Source organism: Ambystoma mexicanum, chromosome 12, assembly GCF_040938575.1.
Source record: "Ambystoma mexicanum isolate Mex_15411 chromosome 12, UKY_AmexF1_1, whole genome shotgun sequence".
Lineage (NCBI taxonomy): Eukaryota > Metazoa > Chordata > Amphibia > Caudata > Ambystomatidae > Ambystoma > Ambystoma mexicanum.
The window spans coordinates 634,069,217-634,095,061 of record NC_090936.1 but is presented as its reverse complement, the minus strand read 5'-3'; the positions used below and the strand labels follow the sequence as shown (position 1 = coordinate 634,095,061).

General features: G+C 43.9%; 1 protein-coding gene across 3 annotated transcripts in view; it reads left to right on the top strand.

Moving 5' to 3' along the window:
- Nucleotides 1–25,845, top strand: part of SLC13A1 (solute carrier family 13 member 1) — a 657,301-nt gene that overhangs the window by 518,293 nt on the left and 113,163 nt on the right. For all 3 annotated transcript variants that reach the window (XM_069629100.1, XM_069629099.1, XM_069629101.1), the window contains one exon: nt 13,549–13,646. In XM_069629100.1, the coding sequence (XP_069485201.1) occupies nt 13,549–13,646 (98 nt within the window). The remainder of the gene's footprint in view (nt 1–13,548; nt 13,647–25,845) is intronic.

Sequence of the window (25,845 nt, the reverse complement as noted above, 5' to 3'; positions counted from 1 at the left end):
TTATAAAAAGGGAGGCAATGAAGTACCATACCGTTTCATAATTGATTTGCGCACGCTGAACAAAGTAGTAGATCCACAATTTCCTCTGGTCCCAGACATCACTACAATATTGACAATGATACCTGTCTCAGAAGAATACTTTAGTGTAATTGATCTAAAAAATGCTTTCTTTAGCATACCGGTGGACAAGGACAGCAGATATTTGTTCACGTTCACATTAGGAGGACGATCATTTACATTTACGCGGATTCCACAAGGATACATGGAAAGTCCGAGTATTTACAGTAAAGCATTGAAAGAGCAGCTAGACATGCTAGAATTACTAGTGGGTTGCGTACTCTTGCAATACATAGATGATCTGTTGTTAGCTGCTGACACAGAGGAGATTTGTAAAGAAAGCACTGTCTTACTATTGTCACACCTAGCGGCACATGGCCATAAAGCTAGTCTGAAGAAATTTCAATATAATCGAAAGGAGGTGGCCTATTTGGACTACCTACTTTCGAAAGAAGGGAGAAGGCTAACGCCAGAGCGGATAGATAGTATTTCTTGTATGCCTATTCCAAAGACACAGAAAGGAGTCAGAGCCATAATAGGCATGGCCTCGTATTGCCGACAATGGATCGGTAATTTTGCGTTAATTGTGAAACTGATGGTGAACTTGACTAGAAAGGATGCGGTCATGCCTTTACAGTGGGATGAGGAATGTCAGAGAGCATTTGATCAATTGAAAACTGCATTGTGTTCTGCTCCAGTTTTGGGCACACCAAATCATGAAAAGGTTTTTAGACTGTTTGTGTGTGAAAGTGAAGGATGTGCATTGGCAGTTTTGACACAGGAACAAGGTGGAAGAAATAGGCCGTGCGGCTATTTCTCTTCCGCGCTGGACCCTCTAGCACCCGCACTACCACGATGTTTGCGATCTGTCGCGGCAGCTGCTGCGTCGGTGAAACAAACGGAAGGGATGGTATTGGGGCATACTTTAATTCTGATGGTGCCACATGCCATAGACGTTCTATTAAATAGGACACAGACGCAACACCTCACCTCTGCTAGACTGACAAGATTTGAGATTATCTTGTTCGCGCCCCATATCCAAATTATGAGGTGTAGCGCTTTGAATCCTGCAGAATTAATGCCACTACCCACAGAAGAAATTGGTGACAATGATTCACCCCCCCATGATTGTTTAATGGTTACTGAGGAAGAAACGAAGGGAAGGATTGATTTGACAGACACCCCACAGAAAGAGCCGGATGGAGAGTTATTTTGTGACGGCTCTTGTTTCAAATTACCTGATGGCACGACAACTGCCGCCTACGCTATCACTACCCTAGAGAGCATTGTAGAAAGCAAAAGAGTTTCCTACAACTCGGCACAAGCCGCAGAAATAATAGCATTGACCAGAGCCTGCAAGATTTCTAAAAATTTGAATGTGAATATATATACTGATAGTCAGTATGCTTTTGGGGTGGTTCATAACTTTGGTCGACTCTGGGCTGAGAGAGGTTTCTTGACATCACATGGTGTCAGAATTCAACATGGCCCTTTGATTGTACGATTGCTGTCTGCACTCACGTTTCCAAAGCGCCTAGCAATAGTGAAATGCGAGGCACATAAAAAGGTCAATTGCAAAGTAGGAAAGGGAAGCGGGTTTGCAGACAGAATTGCGAAACAAACTGCCACTGATTTAAATACTAAGATGATGACAGTCCAGTCTGAGGAAGTGCCCTGCATGATAGAAGATGGAATTGCCACTGTCAAAGAAATACAGGCCGAAGCCACGGCCGATGAAATACAAAGGTGGGCTGAGAGCTCTGCTGAATTAGATCTGGAGGGTTGTGGGTGGACAAGGGAACTAAAAACTGGATGTTGCCAAATTCTTATGTGACTGCAATGGTCACAATGGCTCACAGCCCTACTCACATCTATGCGAAAAAAATAATACAGCACCTATCTACGGTATGGCAGAATGTAAACATAAAGAAGAATGCAGAGAGGTTGGTGCAGAACTGTATCACGTGTTTACAACACAATGTAGGAAAGGGAACAGTGACTCCGGTAGGGAGTTTTGGCCCGCCCTCTATGCCTTTTGAGGTAATCCATTTTGATTTCATAGAGATGGAGAGATGCCAAAACTTAAAATATGTCTTAATGGTGATCTGTGCATTCATCAAGTGGGTGGAGGCATATCCCTTAAAAGACTGCACAGCGATGAGTACGGCGAAAGTAATGCTTAAAGAATATTTTTCCCGTTTTGGCTTGCCCCGTGTCCTATGGTCAGACAACGGTCCACACTTTGTGGACGCAGTGATATTACAGATATGTGCAGGTCTCCAGATTAATAAGAGATTTCATAGTTCAAGACATCCGAGTTCGGCCGGTCTTGTGGAGAGGCACAACGGGATCCTCAAGTCAAAAATAAGCAAGATATGTGCAGGAAGCAAGTTGAGTTGGGTGGATGCATTATCAATAGCGCTATTATGCATGCGTACGTCTGTACAGGCTACAACTGGTCTCTCCCTGTACGAAATCGTAATGGGGAGGCCGGCAAATGTTTGGTGCGCACCTCAGCCAAAATGACTTAGCGAGGTAGAACATCCTGTTCTTAGTACTTATTGTGGCCTTTTAATGCAGAAATTGCGTTTGATTCATCAGCAGGTGCAGGAGGCTCTATCAGTGAGATACACCGGTCCGGGGCACGCGCTGGAGCCAGGCGACTGGGTGCTGTTTAAGAATTTTGAAAGAAAATCATCGTTAGCACCCAGGTGGCGCGGCCCCTATCAAGTACTCTTGGCAACGCAGACGGCGATACGGGTGGATGGACGGAAGGCGTGGATCCATGCCACCCATGCCAAAAAGATACCATCTTCGCTGAAAGACTTGCCTGACCCAGATGACCGGAAAGAGACAGCGGTCCCAGAAATGAAAGAAACTGTTGCCAGTCAACTGCCACCAAATCTGCCCGAGCGAGAAGTGAAACTCGAAACGAAGCCTGAAAAGATTGCCAAAAAGGGGGAAGGCCAAAGAGTGCCCCAACGTTGCACAGCGGAATCTACATCACTGTTGGCTGACACGAAATCTGTATTGCAAATACCGCCAGACACTAACCGTGTACCCCTTTGGCGCCCACCAGCACTTGCCAGCACGCCAAAGACCGAATCTGCATCACTGGCGCGGCGCACACCAGCACCTGCCGTAGCGCCACAGGCTGACTTTGAGCCTGGATCTCGAAGTGCACCGGCACTTTTCACGGATCACACAACACCAGGAGTGAGGCGATATGATTTATGGCCTCGAAAGACAAAGTGATCCACAGTTCTTTGGTGCTTATGTTAACCTCTGGTTCCGCTCATGGACGGAGAAGGAACTAGAGGTGTAGAGTAGAGAAGCGTGAGAATTGTGCAAATCGGACAATTCAAGACTTGCGGCTCCTCGGCGCGATCATAAAAGTACATGTGTCCGGAACCAGAGCGGACAAGCTGGTCGCAAATGGTACTAAGGCAATAGATAACTGGTCAGAAGTCCTCTGAGAAGTATGAGAAAGGACAAGTGATCTTGCCTAAAACAAATAAGCAAATCCAGGCTATAAAAGGCTGGCAGACTGAACTGTGAAAATTCCGTTAAACTTATTGACATCAGGACAAGTGCAACAAAGAGAGATATCCACGACGAACTTTAATCAGGAAGAAGAGGGACGATGAGAAACATGTCGGGACCGGTTCCAGCCTCCTCCTGCACCACTGCTGAGAATGAGTTAATTTTAAAGACTATAAACTTAAGGAAATTGAATGGTAATAAAAATTGTATTCTGGCATTGACAATAATCATGTGCTTCATGAGTGTGGTAGCACCAATAACGACAGCCTTAGTATTATGGTATGTGAAGTCTATATACCCATTGGGAATGTTCTTACCGATAGTTATGTATCCACTACTGAAAGCCTGGTTAATGTGATTACTGGTACATTGTCCCCAATGGAAGAGAGACATAGAGAGGGGTATGGGAACAATACATTATTACTGATTATGAATATGACACATGCAATTCTAAAGAAAAATAATTGCTGGGCATGTGCCCATTTACCGCAGCATGATGGGAAAGGAATAGGTTGGTATGTACAGCCATTACCATTAAGTTCTGCATGTAGTGCATCTTTAAGTGCAATGTTCTATGGGAAATGGAATGAGAGTGGTACGGGTCAATTAGACAGAACAAACATGAATGAGTTTGAGGAAATAATTATGAGGGCTGTGGGTTGTTCCATATTCCATAAAGCCTACGGCTAAAAGTATGCGAAAAATAACACGACAAAATAGACAAGATAGATTGTCCCCTCCAGTGAAAACATCTGTAATGATGTTTCGTGTAAGGACAGATGGGAACAAAGATGCAATCCCCCCTTCTTACACGGTGAATTACAACCCAAGAACTGTCCCTTTTTGTCTAAAAAAGAAAGGCTCCTATTCAGTAGGAACATTTACTAGATGCATGAATACAGCGGTACTAAAATGGGAAACAGAACCAGTATATGAAGGAGATCCTGTCTATTTTATATGTGTTGAAAAAGCATATCCTTGGTTGCCCAGAAACTGGGGAGGTACATGTTACCTAGGTCTGCTGTTCCCGGGAGTGTTCCTCTTGGAAACAGCAGACATGGCCAGACTATCCAGATCTAGACACCGAAGGAGTAGCGAAGGTGTTTTGATGGCGACGGACGTAGCAAAATCCTTCATACTATTCCTGTCCCAGATAGTAAACTCCTATAACATAAGGCAGTTGTCTAGAATACTAAAGGATACAATAAATATAACTACAGATATACTATTCAACATGACGTTGGAAGAAAAGAGAATTAGGTTAATGACGCTGCAAAATAGAATGGCGCTCGATGTAATCCTGGTTGATCGTGGGGGAATTTGCAAGATTGTGGGATCAGCGTGCTGCGTATTCGTAGATAACTACTCCCCTACGATTTTTGAAGCAATAAAGAAAATGCATGTCCTAAGCTCCGAACTCCCTACTGGAGAAGGGGGCTGGGGAATAGGGTCCTGGTTTTGGGGAATACTGCGTTCTTGGGGATGGAAGTTGATTGCGGTATTAGTAGTAGTGTTTGGAATATTCATAACATGCTGTTGTTGCATATATTGACTACCGATAGTTTGCACTGAGATGACTGAGGGATGTACCAAGGGATGTATGCATATGATGACAAAAATAAAACAAACTTATGACCGGGATGACAGAGCCACGAATGAAATGAAAACAGTGAAAGAATGAATGGCTATAGATATTAATGACGATGATGATGCTTATAGTAGTATGCAAAATTCAGCCTCAGGTACTTCAGACACATCGTCATCAGAGGAGGATACGATGAATGAATGAGACGTTTGGCATACGGCCAAAAGGAGGGTTTGTCGGTCTAGAAAAATGGACACCTCTCATGATTGACGGCAAAAGTATTTTGGTGGTCGTGGGACAGCCGTCTCATGTACATAACGATAGAAATACAGGTTTCCAAGTTTGACCAATGAGCGGCCATTTTGATGTAACAAGAATCGCCATTTTGCTCTTTAACAATTGCTCATTGCTTTCTGTTCAAACTGCTTCGCAGCTTCGGTTTGCCAATTCTGCTTATTCTGCTGACTGTTAACATTGTTGTCTAAAACGTGAAAGGGCAAGGCCGCAAGGCTAATAAAGAGTTTGCTGAAACACAACGTGGGCAGCCCAGAGAGGAATGCCCAGCTCCCTCCCGGCTGTAGCCTTGAAGGCGAGCCGCAGGGCATTTAATCATTTCACAGCTGCCAGCCAGTCTCATTATATGGTAGAAAATGTTAGAATAAGGCAGCTAGAGGCCTGAATTATGCTCCTCTTATGGCCCCCCTTTTCTAGCCCTGTAGAGCGTGTCGGCTCTACAGGGCTAGAACTCAAAGATAGTAAGGTCTGGAATGTGACTCTTCCCCCGTATGTAGCTCGCTTACAAGAACAGAAGCACGATGTTCTGTTCAACAAAGAAGTCTGTCTCTACACTTGCAAAATTGCATATTGTTGCATATTGTTACTAGAATAGATATTTGAAGGTGTCATATTCGTCGAAATTGTCCATCATCACACTGAGTTCAAAGAAACCCAATAAAGGGCGGTGTTAACATGTCATAGCTGATTATAAGATGTGCATTTTGTATATATGTACAGATGTATGTAATTCGCTCTCTTGCGTCCCTCGAGGTCTAGAGATACAGGTCGCGGGGCGTGAGACCGAGTTGGCCAACTGAGACTCTTTTGCTTTGCAATAAACCCTAGCTTTGGGAATTCAACCTCGTGTCTGGCGTATCTATCGTGTGTGGTGACTTTCCTTGTTTCCATAACGCAGGGGACCCCTAGGGGCCCCTTTCAAGATGGTGCCCGAATAGGGACCCTCCCCCACTTGTTCCATCGTGTACGTTGTAATTGAGTAAAGGCAGAGAACGGCGAGGACAGGACGATCGAGCCGGGATCAAGAGGTGTTCGGGGCACCCTGTAGAAGTGATGAGAGATTCCTTTGCAGATCTGCACACATCGGATCCCTGATCGACGTACCCGGCTAGAGAACAAGGAGGCGAGGGTCCCGAAACGAGGCAGAAGCCAAGAAACGCAGACACAACGTCATTGGTTGCGTCAGTATACAGACAAATTGTGTCCTGGAGGACAAATTGATTTATCAGGTGAGTCATACCCCGATTCAAAATAACCCTGATATTGGTTGAGAGTTGACTTTGCAAAATCAAGCGCCCTAGGTAAAGTTGATTAACCAAGGGGAGGTTGAAACATGCCTGGGGTATTGTCCACCCTAGCAGGGTTTTTCCACTGCGGTAGACAATCTTTGGAAGATGGCCAAATTGCACCACCTGGGGGAACGCCGGCGTATGAGATGTATGTGAAGTATGGTGTGGGAGCGATAATATTCTGTGAGATTTGGCATAGGCAAACCAGAAAGGAACAAGACCATCAGTGGCCGATAAATGGTAGTTTTGAGATTGCGAGAATAGACAACCTGGAAAGGGTGTTGATAAGAAAGAAAGCGCGTCCTGCAGCATTTGATATCGTTAAGGACTGGAGAAGGGAAGCAATGCTCCGACTTAGAAGTAGAGCGAAGCATGCGCGCAGGCATAAATCGAAAGGTGAAGTAGCGAAAGAAAAGGAGGAGGAGGAGTGGACTGAGAGTCTAAGGAGGTCAGGTAGACGTGACCAGTTGAATATAGAAAAAATATACCCACAACGAGAATTGCACATAGCAGACGAATTGCGTCCCTCGAGGTCTAGAGATACACGTCGCGGGGCGTGAGACCGAGTTGGCCAACTGAGACTCTTTTGCTTTGCAATAAACCCTAGCTTTGGGAATTCAACCTCGTGTCTGGCGTATCTATTGTGTGTGGTGACTTGCCTTGTTTCCATAACGCGAGGGACCCCTAGGGGCCCCTTTCAAGTCCACCATTTTAGAACAGAGAACATACGAACAGAAATCAAAATGGCGGCTGATTCTAAAATGGCGGCGAAGTCGGTCCAAAATCGGAACTTTGTAGCGTGGTTTTCCTCATAGAGCAACTAGGCCTAGGCCAATATAAATCAAAAGGAGGCACTACATGATTTCCGTTTAACACGTGATACATGTACAGTTATTGGGCTGGCATTGATGTGTGAGGGAGAATGGTTTACCATGACCCATTATTCACACGCCAGCAATTTCTTTTGATGTTAGCTTTATTTAGACCAGCTCAAAGCGTATTACATTTTGAGCAGCAAATGCAGGATGGGCATGATGTATTTTGTTCCATAATGGCGATTGGAAGTGGTAATGCAATTCTGCCAGCTGCATTGTTACCACCGTCAGAATGGATTTACTGGTGGAAATCGTTATCCCCATTTTGTAATGGTAATGTCATTACAAGTACTGGTAATTGACAGTATCCACCAGAAGTGTTCATCCTTCCTGTTATGTAATATGGAATCGGCAACTCATGGTCAATTGCTTTGTCACAAATGGCACACAGTGAATTACACACATTTGTAACTACTCTGATCTCAGCAGGCGATATTCTGGTTTGTTCTGTATGGATATGCATGCTGCATATCGTAGACATAGGTCTGAAGATGTGATTGGTTTGAAATGTATTTTATTTATATGTGGGTGATATGTTAATTATATCAATCAATTGTGTACAGCTCACATTACCACAGTCTTGTCGTTTTGCAAACAAGGGGTATGATTGTGGGCCAGCTGGTACTCATTGGTACTCATATGAAATGCTTGGCAGTGCCACTTTTCTAAACTATATGAAGCGGAATGTAAAACCTGCCCCATGGCCGGCCTCCAGAAACCTTACTCCCTGTTCAAACTTAGTATTTTCAGTGAATGAAGTGGCAGCCACCCTTATTTCACTGAAAAATGGTAAAGCTGCCGGGCCAGATCTGATTCTCGCAGATCTAGTTAAGGATGAGACGGCAATATGGGCCCCAGTTTTCTGTAAAATATTCAATGTAATCCTGCATAGTGGGGTAATTCCTGTTTCTTGGCAAATGTCCACTATCCTACCAGTCTACAAAAGGGGAGGAAAGGACCTCCCGGATAAATACCACCCAATTTCGCTCTTTGACAGTGCCGGTAAACTTTTTGGGAAACTAATCCTGAACCATCTACAGGACTGGGCTGATCGTAAAAATGTAATCAGTCATCTCTATACCGGGTTTATACCAAACCGGGGAACAATGAATCATTGTTTTTTATTATTTATGATTATCCAGAAATATACAGTAATAAATAAAATGAGTCTTTATGCAGCCTTTTTGGACCTGACGACTGCTTTTGATTGAGTATCAAGGGACACTCTGTGGCAGATCCTGTAAGCATGTAATGCACCAGTAGATTTGGTCTCTACAATTTCTTCCATATATACAGCCAAAAAAGCGAGAGTTCGATATGGGTTGGGTGGAGAGATGACGCAAGCTTTCAATGTGCATTTAGGTGTCAGACAGGGTTGTGTTCTGGCACCCCTGTTATTTAACATTTGCGGACCGGAGATTATGGATGTGCTGATGGAATAATGCCAGGTCCCGCTATAAGGGAGTCATGGTATCACAAGTATGACACTGGGGCTCATTCTGAGCCTGCCGGTCAGGAAACAATGGTGCCGGTAAGCTTACTGGCACCATTGTTTCTAGACCGGCATACTACAGATCTGCCTTGCCCGACAGGTCTGACCCTGCCGGGCACAGCGGCCATGGTAGGCAGACCTTCATGGAAGCACTGGCACTGTTAGCAATTTACAATTTACTTACAATTTACAGGCGCCTGACTTTCCTGGGACGTCAGGGTTGTAATCTCCCGGTGGCACTGTGGAGTCAGGCGCCAGTAAATATGTACGGGTCTGGCAGCAACACCCCGGTATCACGGCACGGTTACTGGTGGACCTGTAATGAGCAGCATTACAGGTCCACCAGTACAATTTGTAAAACCTTTATTTGAAGTTTCAATGGGGATGGAGAAACTCGTACTTTGCCCTATAGCTAATATGGGAGTAGTCTCGACCATCAAATAATAAATAAATCAGTCCTAGTTAAGTCCGTCAAATCAAAATGGCCTATACTAACAAAACCTAAGGCCTGCCCTATATCTTGTACAAAAAGTGCAAAAAGCAGAATATGTATGTAAAGGAAAGTCAGTGTTAAAATATAAAGAATACATTTGGGGCAGCACACAGTTAGGCGGTACAGGTAGGCACAATGACACACTCTAGCTCAGATTCTTAACACAAAGGCAGTTTAAAACATAGATTGAGGCCGCCTAGTCTTCCACGTTAAAGTCCTCCTTTCCAATTTCCAAAACACAGTTCACCATAAAGTTCACGTCGGTCCCCATCTGCCGGGCTCAGGCCTCTTAAAGCAAAAGTTTACATTGGTCTCCCTCAGTCGGGCTCAGACCTTTCACAGCAAAACTTCACATCGGTCCCCCTCAGTCGGGCTCAGACGTTTCACAGCAAAACACAAATACTTGCTGGGGTTCCCTTCCCCAAGCTCATTTCACTTCCTTTGGTGGTTCCCTTCCCCGAACTTATTACACGTGCGGTCTCCCTTGGTCAGGCTCAGACCGTTTCCTGATGTCAAAGACTTTCGACTGTACATGGTTTTTTCTACAGACCTCCACAGGACCACTTCGACTTTCCATCTTTCAACTCACACTCTGTTATTTTCCCCAGTGATTCCTGGTCTGGGTAGTTCACTGTTTTATGCATTAAAGTTCAATGTTCACCTTTTTACTTTTACCTTCTCTCAGGGTTAATTTTCATCACCTCGCTTTTACAGTTCATTCACTTAATTGCTACAAACGTTTCACCTTTCAGAGAGACTTTCGAGTGGGCTACTTTTTTTCACCACACCATTCGGTATCGCTGACTCTACCGCTATCGTTACTTCAAGGCTCATTCGCAGGTCTGCCTTTCTTTGCATCTCACCCACACGTGTGCAGCCTTCAATTGTGCAATATAATCTAATCTTTCTTTCGCACACACCGGTCTCTCATGTCTCTTGCCAACTAACTGGTTGTGTGCATTTCTTTCTTGATTTTATTGTCTTCCAGTTTGCAAGTCAAGGTTAGCACCACAGGCTTGGCCTCACCTCCCAAACTCGGCTGTTCACCCGGGAAGGTCGCTGGCATCCTTGAAACACAATGCAGCCTTCTTGTTTGAGCTTTGGCCTTCTTCACGTCTTTCACGATCTTTTGGAGGCAATGACCTCTTGCAGGGAACTCCTGGGGTTCTCCACCCGTGGCTCTTGTCCCTCAGTCCGTTGCTCTGCTCCAGTAGGTTTGCCTTTCCGCTGGAAGCTCTGCTGTTACTTGTGTTCCACCTTGCACAGAGTGTGCCTCTATGTTCTTCCTTTTATCCGTGTGAGGAGAGCTAATTGGTATCGGATGTATGCACTTAGAATCAAGTGCCTGACTTTGCCTGACCCAATTAGCGGGACATGTCCAATGCGATATGTAAGAGATAGCATTGTTACTCTCAGTTGCCCTCTTGCTCAGCCCAGTGTTTGTGTAAAAAAGTGGGGGGAATTGGGAGATCAGAGAAGCCTATGAAATAGGAGGGATCATGGGTACGGGAAAGGGAAAAATACTGCATCTCACCCTCGGCTGTCCCACCTCCACTCCCCGAAGACCCTTCACACAGGTGATCCTCCCACACTGGTCCACTCCCAGGGTCTGGATCCAAAGGAGATGGCCGTGCCCTGGCCACCTGAGAGAAATATCCCCGGGGACTAGCAGGTGAGGCACCCTTTGGTTTCTCACACAACCTGGGATGGACTCCAATAAATACCCCAAACTTTTTTATGCAAAACCCCAAAGGGTTTAAAAAGTCTTCTATCCATTTTCCAGGACAAATCCAAATCTTTGGGTCTAAGTTTAAACTCTGACAAATCAAAAATAATGGTATTTAAACCCCCTTCACTGAACGTAAGCTGTTGCGTCTGAGTATGTGTAGCACTGCTATTAATAATAATAATAATAATAATAATGAACAGGTACCTCACTTTGACTATCTAGGGGTATGGTTTCAGGAATCTGGAGGATGGAAAGCACACTTGGTAAAACTCACCATCACATTAGAGAAGTATAGTGGCGATGTCTTTTTTTTCTCAACACGGGAGCTTGGCAATTTCCCCGGCCCAGGACCTATTCTAAAAACAAGCCCTAGCGGCATCAATGTAGGGAGCTGAATTATGGGGCTGGTCAAATGTTCGTAGGATGAATATTTGCGAAAGTATGTTTAAAAAAAAACTGTTACTACTACCAACTAGCGCCCCCTTCCTCCTTGGTAGAACTTGAGTGTGTTCCTGTATACTCTCAGATAATTCTTAAGCCAGATTTATACTGGCTTAGAGCATGGAAGACTGAGGGTTTAGAGGAATATTGTAATGTTGTAATGTGCTATCCCACACCATGAGCCTAAATGGAGATAAGAGTCTAAAATGGTTCAAGCGCGTGAAATTAGTCCTTACTTATTTCGACAGGACTGACCATTGGATTAACCCGCAGGATTTTTTGCCACAGGAAATAAAGCGCTTGAAACCATGTACGATCACGAGAGCCCGCGAAAAACGAATTGTTGAAGCCACTGAATGGAAAGTGTGCCACAGATATTTGGAGAAAAAAAATGGAGCAGGGTTTAAAATTGTACTTAGCTATAATTTCCCCTCCTTTTAAGAGATCTCTATATCTGCACTTTAGATCAGGCATATTGCCAGTAGCATCTTTTACTGCCTTATGGAGCAGCGGTGCAACTGCAAAATGCTCTCTATGTGGATCGCCCGAAGAAACCTTGCACCATGTTATGCTAATTTGTGGGAAAACCTCTTGTTTATGATGGTTATATTTGAGGCCAGTTTTAAAAACCTTTGGTAATGTACTACCTGCCTTGTTGTTTTTAAGCCAGTGTCTGCTTTGAAATGTTCTTTTTGTAACCGCTACATCTATCTCCAGACTATGGTTCTAGAGGGATAAAGTCCTGAAGCAAAACGTTTTAAATCCTGGGGCCACTGGTTAATTAAGAGAACTGGAGATTGTATTTTTTTTACTTGTTATTGTGTTCTTTTTTCTAAGCCTGACATTGAATGTTTATACCAACCTTTTTTTTCAATTTCCTGCCGGTAATGTTCTTATTGCATTATTAACCTGAATTTTGTGTGTGTTAAATACTGAATAAAAGCATGAACTAATGGTACTCATATCAATAACCTTGGCAGGCTATAAAGCGTGTCACCCCTACCATGATCCAGGCCTATGACCTGCACAGAATTCTGCACCCCCTGCTCTTGCACCAATGCATATGTTTGAATAACCTGTGACCATGCTGCTTTCTTTCCAACTTAATATATGTTGAGTCTGTGATGAAAGCACTCAAGTTCTGGGAATTTGAGAGCTCTGACCAATCCGGATGTTTGGGGCTATGACTTCCATGCTCTCTGGTCATTGAATAAGGTGGCTAGGTCTGATGTGAGTTGGAGGCCAAAACAATTGAAGAGCCAAAGGTTGCCTGACCCTGTGGTAGGGGCAAGAAGTGAGATGTATGTTGCTCTCCTCACCTGAATGTTGCTTGACACAATGGCCAAGGGAAGTAGGCAAGGGAATGTAGCAATACAATCTAATCTGGGGATATCGGTTTATGCCTGGCATTTTATTCCTCTGTGTTGGGGTAGCACCCTGTCCCCAAAGCCTGTCTCCTCATTGTGGAGTGACCGATCTCATCTACTAAACAACTTCTGAACCCTTCTGGAATTTTATGAGGGCGCCAGTGGGTGTTCACACAAAGTTAGCTCTTGGCCTGGAATCCTGCTCTTTGTTCAATGCGATGCTATTGTGAAACATGATATTTAATGTGTGTACTGAAATCTGATGAAGAACTTGTATGAGGAATGCATAAAGACATGTGCACGGACATTCTGGTTGGTTAGATTTAGTCAATTAAAAACAATCTAGCATTATGCTTTATTTACTGACTAAAGTCTTCTTGCAGGCACATGGGCTTTGCCACTGATTCGACGGCCGCTCTGCTCGTGGGACTTCTCTTTTTCATCATCCCTTCATCTAAGACATTTGGCTTCAAAGGAAAGAGTTGAGTACTTTGTTTTGAATGACTATTATTTCCATTCGGAATGTGTCACTTGTAATAGTATTTTTTCTGGAAAATCAGACTTTACATTCTTCTGTTAGCACCTATCAAGCTGGCACTCACCACAACATCTCTAATCCCTTTGGGACAGACATATTATGGAGGTGAATGAATGGGTGAGTAGGTGAGAAAGAACCAATACAGTGTCGGAAAGTAGGGATATAGAGTTCCAAAACCAGGGTTTAACTGGTAGTGGTCGCGGTGACGCATTCCTGAAGAAAATGTGCATCCCTCATGCAGGAAGGCATTAGCAAGTACATGTGAGCTATCTGGCTCAATTTCTCCTCTCAATACTCCACCTGGGTGTTCCTCTCTTTTCTACTTCTTTAACATGTCAGAATATTACATGTTATGCATTCTAGTGTGGGGCACGCTGAAGTCCAACCTCTGTGGTGAATTCCCTGCACCCACATGGGTGAAGCCAGTGGATATTTAACTAGCACATGTGCACCCAACAATACGCCATGGTGAGAACTAAGTCTAGGCCGGCATTCAAAAATGTTATTCACAAACACTGGCAGGCCCTTCTTGCGGAAAACAGAACACATGCCACAGGATAGGTTTCCAAAACACGCTATTCTTGTCAGGACAGGGAATTAATTGCAGGCTGATATGTCCTAAGGGTTCCAGTGCAAATGAAAACGGTGTTTTTCCCTCTAAACAGTTTACACAAAAGGTGTTGGGAAAGACGTATAGTGTGTCAATATTTCTACTGTATGGCCGGTATACTTGTTCCCCTCTGGGTGCCTGTATGATTCCACAGCTCCAGGGTTATAGCACCCAGCGTGCTTCTTAACACTCTAAACATAGTCTCATGATTGTAGTGCCTAGCTTACTTCTTGAAATCTAAAGACTGTCTCAGGATTATATCGCCCAGCCAGCTCACTTCTTGACAATCTAAACACAACGGCAGCTTTATTGCTCCCTACGCACTTCTGTGGATATAATGGCCAGCTTGCTTCTGGAATTATAGTGGCCAGGTTGCTTCCAGGTCACTAGTTGCCAACTTACTTCCTGGGATACGTTGACACGCTCAGGGACATAGTGCCCAACTCACTTCCAGTAATATAGTGTCCAGTTTACCTCATTGACAGTCTCAGGGTTCTACTGCCCCTCTCAGTTCTGGGGATATAGTGCCTAGCTCGCTTGCACAATATAGTGCCCAGTTCATTCCATGACAGTCTCAAGGATGGCTTCAAGAGTATTGTGTCCATCTCAATAGAGGTGTTGCTCGGTCTGGAAAAGATCTGGGGCTATGCTTATTTTGGGACTTTCTGGACTGGGGGCTAACTAGCCTTTTTGGTTGTAACCCCTCAGCGTCTATCCGGGGCTATAGCCCCCTGAGCCCCTCAAGTCCCCATAGCAACGCGTCTGCATCTCAACAAGGCTCTTAGGATATAGTGGCCTTCTTGATCCTGCAGCCAACACCAGACACACTTACCCTTGGGTTTTTTATATTATATATTGATTAGGTGGAAGCCAAGGGCATATCTGTTCCATAGCACCTCCAAAGCAAAGGCAATGGAGGGAGAAATCCAGTCATTCACAGACTTTAGAAATATTCAAAATGGTTAAGTGCGAAGGGAGGTGGAAGGTAGAAGAGCATAGAAAATGGTACAATTTCATAATATAAAAAGGACTAAATGTCTCTTTAAGCATGAGGGAGATGAAAAGTGTTGACAAGGATACGCCGGCTTACAGGTTTTCAAACAAAAAGGGTGGGAGGGGGGTGGGGGAAGAGTTTAGAGGCACGCAGCATCACAGGCAAGATAGTGAGAACGAACATATTCAAAGGTGATTACAACGTGTCACTATCAGAAGAAAAATACAGAATCGTGGTCAGAAGGCGAGAAGAACATGTGCAGAAGGCCAGGAACCGAGAATGTGGCACGTGGCTATGAGTGCTCAGAATATTAGCCTAAATAGTGATCGAAAAGAGCAAGGGAGACGGAAGAATGAAGGGAGATTAAAATGCCATTGTATGGGGGGTGGTCCAGATGAACATGTTCAAAAAGGCTAAAAAGTCCAAATAGCTGTGAATGCTGTCGTTTCCAGTCTTATAGGAGTAGAGAAGGATCCAGTGAGAGAATACTGAAGCGTGACGACAACGTGGTGTGTTGTGGTGATCAAGAGAACAAGTTCAACAGGCTTGGCATCCATATAGTCACTGATGCTCAGGATTCTAGTTCAAAGTGTGTCCTGAACTGAGAAGTCTTCAGTCTTTTGTGGAAGTGGAGATGCTTCCCCAAAAAACTAATGTTTGCTGGTTGACCCTTGTGGCCACCGCCGCTACTACAGGAAATGTGATACTGAGTGTGTGATTCCATTTCCAGTATTGTGCATGACTCCTAACATGTGCTAGACAGAGGATTAGTCTTCAACAAGCAGTCAATAAGGCTTGCATTCCCCGTGCTCACCACACTGGCGTCAACGTGTCGGGACCACTCAGGAATATGGATGGATTTTCTGCACCGTTTTTATAACTGTTCCTTCACAAATTTTCTTGCTTTGCCGGGCACATAATGTGTTCAAAATCAACTCCCTAGATTCCACACGGGAAAACTATTTCCACACGGTTGATGGTAAAGTTTCTTTTATCTCACATTGTTTTGGCAAGTCTCTTATGTTTGACTTGGGGCAGATTGTCTGGCCTTTTAATGGTTCTAAATATCTTGGCATGTTTGCCTGCCCCAGTACTTTCCATTTGGCTGTCCCTTTTTCATTCACTAAGCTGGCGGTTAGGATTTTTCCATGAGACCGAATTCCTTAAACATGAGTGGTAGTTGACCACAGACCACATCTGTACACATAACTGCCATTTCCCCTACAGGAGTCTTATGTAATCCCATTCTATTCATATGGTCTGGCTTCTTCCCTCTACGACATGACAAATGATTGTCCTTTTGGTTTTCGATCCTCAAGCTTGACTTCCCGGTTCTCCTGCTCTTGCAGCTTTCAGCTCTGGACAGACATCTGTGAATGTTCCTGCCATGGCTGCAGTGGGAGGTCAGAAGGGGGAGACAGACCAATGGCTACCACATTCAACAAGTTTCATTATAGAGTGATAAAGAAAATGCCTAACCTTCTCTATCCTAGGGTTTTTCCTACCTAACAGAGCTAAACTAGGGTGCTCATTGTCAGTAGTGTAGTCTGTAATAAAAAGTCTGTCCTCTGTCCCAAAACGAACCTAGGCTGACCCTACCACTATTTCTAAACAACAGAAAGTCCAGGAGAAAGACTCCCTTCTCCTGGAATGCATTACAGCACATTTCCCATCAGTATGGGTTTCTCAGATAGTTCTTTGCTATCTCTTGTAACAAGTCCTCCAATTCTCTAAAGGGGCTCTTTGAAACCCTTGTATATTGGTTCCTTTGACCTAAAGTCCTCTCTGGACTTCCTCTGTTTCTTAAATGCACATCTCCCCTCTCTTCTTTAGGGTAAACACATTTCTTCTGCTAACCACATTTTCTTCCTTGGTAGTCTTCTCACTAAACCAGGCAGGTGGAGCCCTTGTCGGACTCTTATTTTTCTTATTGCTTTGCCACTCACAGGGACGGGTATAAGTAGTCCCTGTATTATTCTCACTTTTCTTATGGCCTAGACATTCATTAGGATGTATATCAGTAGTCCCGTTGTAATTCTCACTCTTATTATGACTTCGCCGCTCACTGGGACAAGTATGAGTAGTCCTGGTGTGATTCTCACTCTTCTGATGACTTTGCCACTTACTTGGACGAGTTAGAGTAGTGCTGGTGTGATTCACACTCTTCTTATGACTTTGCCACTCACTGGGATGAGTATGAGTGGTCCTGGTGTTAGTTTCACTCTTCTTAGGTCTTTTCCACCCACTGGGATAAGTCTAATCACTCCAATCTTTATATTCAGTTTTCCAACATTCTTGGAGTTGACTGTCCCATTTAACTCTTGTGCCCCTCTCCCCAGGTCTCCCACTCTCCCCTTCTCTTTGGGTGTAATGGGGCTGTGTCACTGAGTCAGTATGCTTCCTTTTGTTCTTCGTCAGGGCGGATTCTCTGCAATCTTCTGTTCTCTCTGGTGACACGCATCTGTCTCAATGTTTGGTATCTACAACATCAGTGTTTGTGGTCTCTCCCTGCATGAGCCTCCACCTCTCTTTCTCTCTTAGTTCCCTCCTGGGATTTAGTTCAGATAAATAGAACTGTTGCAGTCTGTTCCTGGCATGCTTATCTTCAGGCACATCAGGGTTTGCGACTTCTCATCAGCCTGTGTCGAAGGTCCCTCCAGGGACTCTCAGCCTCTTGGTAGGCTTCCTCCACTCTGCACTCCAGACCGTGCACCTCCGACACCTTGTCTCTGTTGTAGCTTGCTGCCATGCAAACCAGTGTTCTCCATGAGTTCCCAGTTTCCGCCTTCCAGCCAGTTTGAAACTCCTGGGTCTCTCTCTCTTGTAGCATTAGCCCGCCCACTTTTATTACGCAATACTGAGGCTTCCCCAGCTTCTCAGGATAGTACTTCCTTTGTGTTGGCGTAGTGTTCTCCATAAATACTTTTGGTTCTTTCATCTCAGTGATTGACAGGGAGGTATTCTTTATCATTGTTATGCTCTTACACTCTGCAGGCTGCCGGCTGATACTTTTCTTTTAATATTACATCACAATAACATATGTAAGAGGAGTCTGTCTGTGAAATTGTAGAATGGTATTGGGTTTGAGGATAATGAAAAGGGAGTTCCTCATTGGAACAGGAGCCCTTATCCACAGGTGGAGAGTTGCTCCCTATGAGGTCCCACTTACTGCCACCCCTAGGAGGAAAATTGTGTAGCAGGCTTACCCCCATAGAATCACAGGAAGGGGCTTACCCTGGGGAACCCTTGGGGAACGTGACTGAATCCCTTGATTCATAACACTACTTAGACAGGAGTGTCTCACTTTGCCTTAAATTTCCTTGTCATTTTCACGCCAAGTCTTGACATGACATTGTGCTCGTTTTGCATTTAATATCTTTATTTTCATTCTCAGTTATTTTATTTCTCTTCTGGTGGCTAAAATATTTCAAGACATTCTTTGTTAAAACTAGAATCATGATTCTATTTCCTTTCCATCATGTATGATTGAAACACTCCTCTGTAGTCCTTCATTAACCACACTACGAGAAGTGTGATGATCCTGCAGATCCCTCACTAAACCCCTACCTAAAGTCTCCTTCGAGGTGGCCAGGGAAAGACACATGCTTCCTGATCCTGACCTTGGGGGTGGGGTACTGTGAGAGGATCACCTGGGAGGGGATAAGGCTCAGGGTGGTAAGAGGAATCCAGGGGATGAGACACAGTATGTATATCGGTCGGGAGGATAGCTCACGGGCAACACGCTCGCCTTGAAAGCAAGACGACGCAGAGCAACCCAGGTTCGATCCCCAGCTCCACGCTTAGAAACCTCTGGGTATTAAGAGCATTATAATTAACCCATTATAATTATAATTATTTTAAAGGGAAGGTCCCAAGGTATGTAATGACTTATTGTCATTATGATGTATCTGAACCACACATTAAGCCTCTTGATGTGGGTAAAGCTGGGGTGAAATCTCTAAAAATTCTCAGAAAGGAAAACATTTTTTTTAGACCTTTAAGGTTAAAAATCCCAGAGGTACAGTGTAAGGAAACCTAGAAATAACGGCTTAAATTAACTGCCTTCTCTTTTTCAAGCAAACTCTTGTGATTTTTCCATAAATGCATTTAAGGGAAGTCAATCTGCATTTAAAAATAGAGAGCTGACAAGAAAACCTAATTTGGTTGGTAGGGACTACAAGTCCCATATTCCCCTAAGTACTGGGATGAGGAAGAGGGCTCAAGAGCAATGTTGCAGGAGTAGGGAGTAGTCAACTTGTTAAGCATAATGTCCCACACCTGAAGGAAGCAGAGAGGCTTAAAAGGCCCCCTGAGGTGAAGGTCATTAGATGGAGAAGGAGCTGGAGTAGTTGCAGCAGTAGTAGAAGGAGAGCATGTAGTTGGCAATCCAAGCAGAAGTTGGTGGAAAGAAGGAATGCCAGGACTTTAACCAAGCAGATTCCAGCTGCCTGTTCTGAGAGGGTCCTGTTCCCTCTAAGTCTGAAGTGCAGGGAATGTGCAGCAGAAAGCTTGAAGGAAGAATGCTTTTCCCTATGTGAACCTGATTGCACATATCGTGCAGCAGGAAGTGTGCCGGAGACCATGGTTGAAAGTTGGGGTACAGCCAAGGGTTCAGGAGTGAGAGGAGTTTTGAGACTGCATGGCTGGGACAAAGACATGATCGCCGAGGAAGGATGTGTATTGAAACGAAGCCAGACGCAGTTCAAGTCCTGCAGCACGCGAATGGAGCAAGCGAGTGAAAGCAATAATAAACCGATCGTTGATTGTCAGAAAATGGGAAGTTACAAAAGTAGCACTCGCGTATGAGTGAACTGCTTCAATAGCACTCGGGTAAGAGGAAAACACTCTGAACCACGTTAATTGAATATTAAAACTTCTAAAAACAGATTAAAGACCGATCGCGTGTGCCTAAAAGTGATTCTGAGGTAAAGGTTAACCGAAGAGTTAAATGTGAAGCCATTGAAAATAATGTAGCACTGAAATTAAGTGTTGGTTATATCTACAGAGGTAGTCTCCCTCAATTTTTGTTATCGGGGGCCAGTATCTCAGAACAGGAGACACACTAACAGAAAAATACAAAATTGAGAAACGGCTACCCCTCTCTCTGTACTACCAGGTCAGGCGAGGTGGTCTACAGAGTCGTGGTGAACAGAGCTTTCACTTACCAATTAGTGAGCCACATCCATGCACAAGGCAAAGAGCAGAAGAGAACAGAACCATCTCATTCAAAAACTAACAAACAATCACAACATGACATCTTCTATATTAATTTATTTAGTATAAAGACCAATTTCGAAATTTGTTAAAAAAGAAGAACCGAGAGAACAACAACAATGCAGGCATAAATATGGTGCATCACCAACTTCTTCTTGCTTACTTATTAAAAAACACAATATATTTCATATGGGTTTCATCATCTTAGTAGAAACCACTCTATCTATTTAAGCAGTTTGCAGATACAAGACTATGTACTTTAGCTAGTCTATTGTCATGTGTCGACATGTTTCGGCCATTTATACATATGAAACACTATCCCTAGTGTCTCTACAAACAATATATTTTGTGGCCTTCTTCAGGACAGACACATTTCTTTTCAGATGGTAAGCCTCTTTTCCAATCCCCCGTTGCAGGATAAGCACAATATCCTGGTAGAACTTGAGCTTTTTGCTAGGTTAAACCTAACTGCAGTTGGGCTGAATCGCTATTTCCAGGCGTTCACGGATCACCTCCAAGCCTTTTTGAAAATTTCAGGCTGTCTGGGGGCCTTTTTTCTACTAGGTAGATGCATTCCTAATGTACATTCGCTGGGGTTTATGCGAACGAGTGCAGGGACAAAAATCTCTGTGCCTCCACAGCTAGAAAACAGCCGTCACAGGTCAAAACACACGTCCATCAATCAATATATCTCGCTCGGAAACCTTAAGTTAGAGCGGCCGACTCGCGCAGCGTTTCACGGTCGCGTCCAGACGATCGTGTTCTGAAAATTAAGTGACTGAACATTGATAATTGTGAGTTGAAGGAAACAAGCATTGCCCAAGTCAAGAGTGAAACAAACTTTGCCCGAGCCAAGAGTTGAACCAGCATTTGCTCCAACCATTGCTGATATTTCAACCATCCTACCAAATTGTGATTTTGCCTCCTAAGGTAGATGAGATGACTGAATCTTGTTTTTTATAGTCGACATGATTCCCCATAGATTTTTCCAATAGGGATTCTTCTGTTGATCTACCACACATTGGGGATCAGCCCCCCTGCCAGAGAACTTTGTTACGTTATAAAGCAATCCCCCACCTTAGCCCCCTGCCATCCTATCCTTCCCCAACCACTTTGTTCTATATGGAGGGGTCCGGGGGTCCCACCCTTCACCCCCACTCCACCCCCACACGTTTTGTGGTGTATGCCAGCACACCCTCACTCACCTTGCGGCTCTTGCTGCGCTGCTATTCCGGCTCCCCCATTCTGAGTGCCAACCATGCTGTGTTCTTTCCTCACACAGTAAAGACACGTGCCACAATTTCAACGCAGTTAATACCTGAGGTATAATCCAACCAAAGCAAAAGAAAAAACCATGCTATGGGATTGGATTCAAACACGATCTCAATGTGTAAAACGTAAACATTCACAAATCTTCTGTACCTTGATCAAGAAACTCAGAACACCGGAATCTTACATCCTGCAATTTCCGGATGCAAAATATTGAGATCTCTTTTTCAGATTCAGACTGAATGTCTGGCATACGAGAGATATTCTAGCTAAATGTAAATTAATCTCCTCAGCGGAAAACGTCTGCCACTTTTGCAATAATGCCGAAGAACCGGAAACCGTGCCTCATTTCATAACAAGTTGCCCAACCTTGTTAAATTATCGAATAAAGTATTTGACACCACACTTTGAGAGCTTTAGACATATAACTGCTGAGCAACCGTGGCATTTTATATATAACACCAACTTGAACAAAGTCAGAATTGCTCTTATAAATTATCTAATGGCACTCAGTTTAGGAAATGACAATTCAGAATGAATAATAGAGCATGTATAATTAACTCTCTAACAAAAAAACTCTGTATAGACTGTTTACATGGCTAGAGTATAAAGGTTGACAAATTGTTCTGAAATGAGAGATGAACAACTTTTTGTATATTACACTCATGCTCTTTGTTGTTGTTTATGTTGTGTTTTCTTGTTGTTTTTTATTGTATTAATTATCGAGTTTTTACTGTCTCTTGAACTTATATTTTTAATTGTTTTAAACTGTTGTGTATATGTAAAAATATTGAAAAGTTGATTTTTTCAACTATACCAATAAAAAAAATGCCTGAGCTGCTACAGTCAGCGCAGTGAAAACATGCCACCCTCCACACATCAGTGGGATCTCGTTAGGCTCCTCCTCAAACTCACTCTATTGGGGCCCGTCCCAGTCTGGTTGCTCCTCTGGTAAGGCACTTGTCACCAAGTTGTTTTTATTTGCAAGCAGGTTTTTCATTTGTCTGGTGTCACACATTGTTACCTCAGCTCCACTGTTTTGCAACCAAGCTGTATGTTTAAAAATGTGCTCTGCTGCTCTTCTCTGGACCTTGCTGCATCCCCAATTGCTCTACCCTGGCTGTGTCCTAACCCACCGTGCACACACAGGGTAGGGTAGGTAAAGGTCTTTCACCTTCACCATTGTACACACTATTACTTCCCTTTGTAGCCTCTTTATTGTCCAAATCCCCTAGCCCCAAACCAGTGGCCTCAGTGGGCAAAGATATTAGCCTGGCACTGGAGGCAGGATCAGAGGGTAAAGGGCTTATTACGTGAGGCCCGATAGTCGCCATATGTGTCGCTGGTACAGGAAAACCTCCAACATTCAACTGTCTCATCCCTTTAACATCTACTAAATAACCTCTCTATAATTTTCTTTTTTCCTTCTCTTCCTACAGAATGTTTTTCCTTCTTGTGCCACTGTTCAAAACTCACTGCAAGTAATTTAGGATGAATGTGCCCACTTTGACCGAGAGATCAAGCTTGGCACCTCTACCCGTCATGCCATGATCTGATTAAATGCCTTCCTCTTGCAAATTTCAATGTCTATTAAATGTATCTGTGATCTTGGAATGCTTGGCTGAGAAATGTTAGATGGAGTTCCCAGTGATGAATTTTCAAGTAGATTCAACCTGGCTCTTCATGGCCAAATGCTAAAGGATCTGGATAATTTTGGTGATGTATCCAGACTCTGAATGCCACAGTTCAAACTGCAATTTGGGGACACACATACCACTCTCTAGCCATTTTCCTGGTTAAAAGGTTAGGCCAAGTTCAAAGACAGAGACAAACAGACTATGACAGAGTCAAGCAATGGTGAACATATTCTGTATACACAAGGACCTCAGGGAGCTAATAATAAGCGGTGGGGTTATAAGTGGGCCAGTAAGTCAAGGAGAGCAATATGAGAAAGTCCTAAAGCCTAGGGCTTAGTGCTAAGAGTGATTAAAACTGCTCCCTTTCCACCCTTCATTAATGTTGATTTCTTCATGCTTTTCTAGGTCCTTGTAAATCACTTAATCGACTTAATTCAGGTGACTAATCCCTCTTAATGGAAATAATATTGCGGCTCAGGGCAATACAAACCCCCACCTATGCCTCGCTGGTAACAAACGCAATGAAGCATGTAGAAACTTCAACTGATGTGGGCCACATTGAATTTACAGTCTTACTATCATGTGATGCACAGCAGGTTTGAGTAACAGCAGGTAATCACTGGCATAGTAGAGGTCCCCGCAGCAACCACTGTGCAGGGGGGTCTGGAGGAAACAACAATTCAGCTTTGCATTCAGCTTCAACCGAACACTTGACAATCTATTGGGTATTTACAGGAATATTAAATATGATATTTGGCACATGCCTAGTCAGAACCTTTAGTTGGTGTCCTTTCAGAGCTGTCAAATACGGTATCCTGTGGTTTCAACGCAAGCAATTACTTCGAAATGACTTTGAAAAATAGACGAGTTTGTTGGTTAAGGGTTAAAAAGGGAGTGGGTAGGTGCTTCGGTATGTGTAGTAATGAAGGAGCCGGGGTGGTATGCGTGGACCCCCCCAAATAAAAAAGGTTAAGTGAACATTTGAAGTCATTACTTTGAAGTAATATACTTCGAAGTAATTACAGGCGTTGAAATTACATGGAACCGTCAAATGCATGGGTTGCAACCACCCTGTCATGTGTTTATTCCGTGGCTTCACCATGAACTGGCGAACAACCATCTTCAAGGATTAAGAATTGTTGCAGTTACACAGTATTGCCCTATGACCTCCAATTGTTATGGGCATCACCTTAGACACAGGCCTATTCTGAACTTTGCACAGTCAATTTCTGGCCTTTTACCCTTCTGAGGTCGATAAATTGAGTACCGTACATTGAATAATAATATCTATTATTACAGCACTTAGAAGCGGGAGGAATCCTGCATAAAGCCGTACATATAATTGTGATGATATAGAGAAGATGAACCAGACCTGGCAGACATTGGACCTGATAAGAGGTTGTGTAATGCAGTTTGGTGCTGAGATAATGTGGAGAGTCTCAGGTCTGCTAGAGTCACGGCTCCAGTGACATTGGCAAAGGTAGCACGTTCAAGTGCATCCAGCATCACAAAATGGTTCAGAGGGCACCTCAGAAGGTTATAAGCACAACAGAACAATGGTACTGAGATCCATCAAGTTTGGCAGGTGAGAGAACAAACATGGATGTCCTTGAAGACGTTAACCTTGACAGGCTTTAAGTCTCTAGTTATTTCAGCTGTGGAATTTCTCTTCTCCCACAGATCAGCTCTCTCTGCTGTTGAGTAACGTCTTTGTTCTGGGCTGGGGAGTCTTTGTCATGGCTCATTCCTCAATGACAAGGGTGATGAGCAATGGCCTTGAGGAGGGTGTGATAGGACTAAAGAGGAGCTTCATTAGTGTTGATGAGCAAACTGCTAGGCTCACTCAGCTACTAGCTAGTAGGGGTTACCAATCAGTAGCACTAACCTGGGAGTATAGACACCTGGGTTAGGGAGGCGACACCATGGGAGTTAAGAGAGACAGGACGGCCCTAGTACCACTTCCCAAACCCCTTCTCCAGCCGGTGCCTTGGGTTGAAACATCTGCCTATCTATAGTATAAGTACATTAATTGAACAGTTGAAAGACCTTAGGGTGTACCTTAATAAAAACCACTGAAACTTTAGCAGATCTGTGAATTATTAAGGCTATCTGTGACACTGGTGGAATGCACACCCAGACAAAAACCGTCTGATGGATACAGATTTGCTCCAGGCTCTAAGTCAAGGAAGGAGTTTTATGTAGTACCCTTCTGCCGCTTTTGCTAGCATTGCAGCACGTGGCTCTTTAGAAAGTGGTGCGGGTCATTAGCGGGACATTGGTCGGTGCAGATGGGAAACCTATGGTGGTGATTAGAGGTGGACGAAATTACAACTGGCGAAACAGAATTGGTTAAATTCACCCACAATTCCATTCCGCTGGCTGGTTGGAGAATTACTTTGTGTATTTTATTTTGATGTA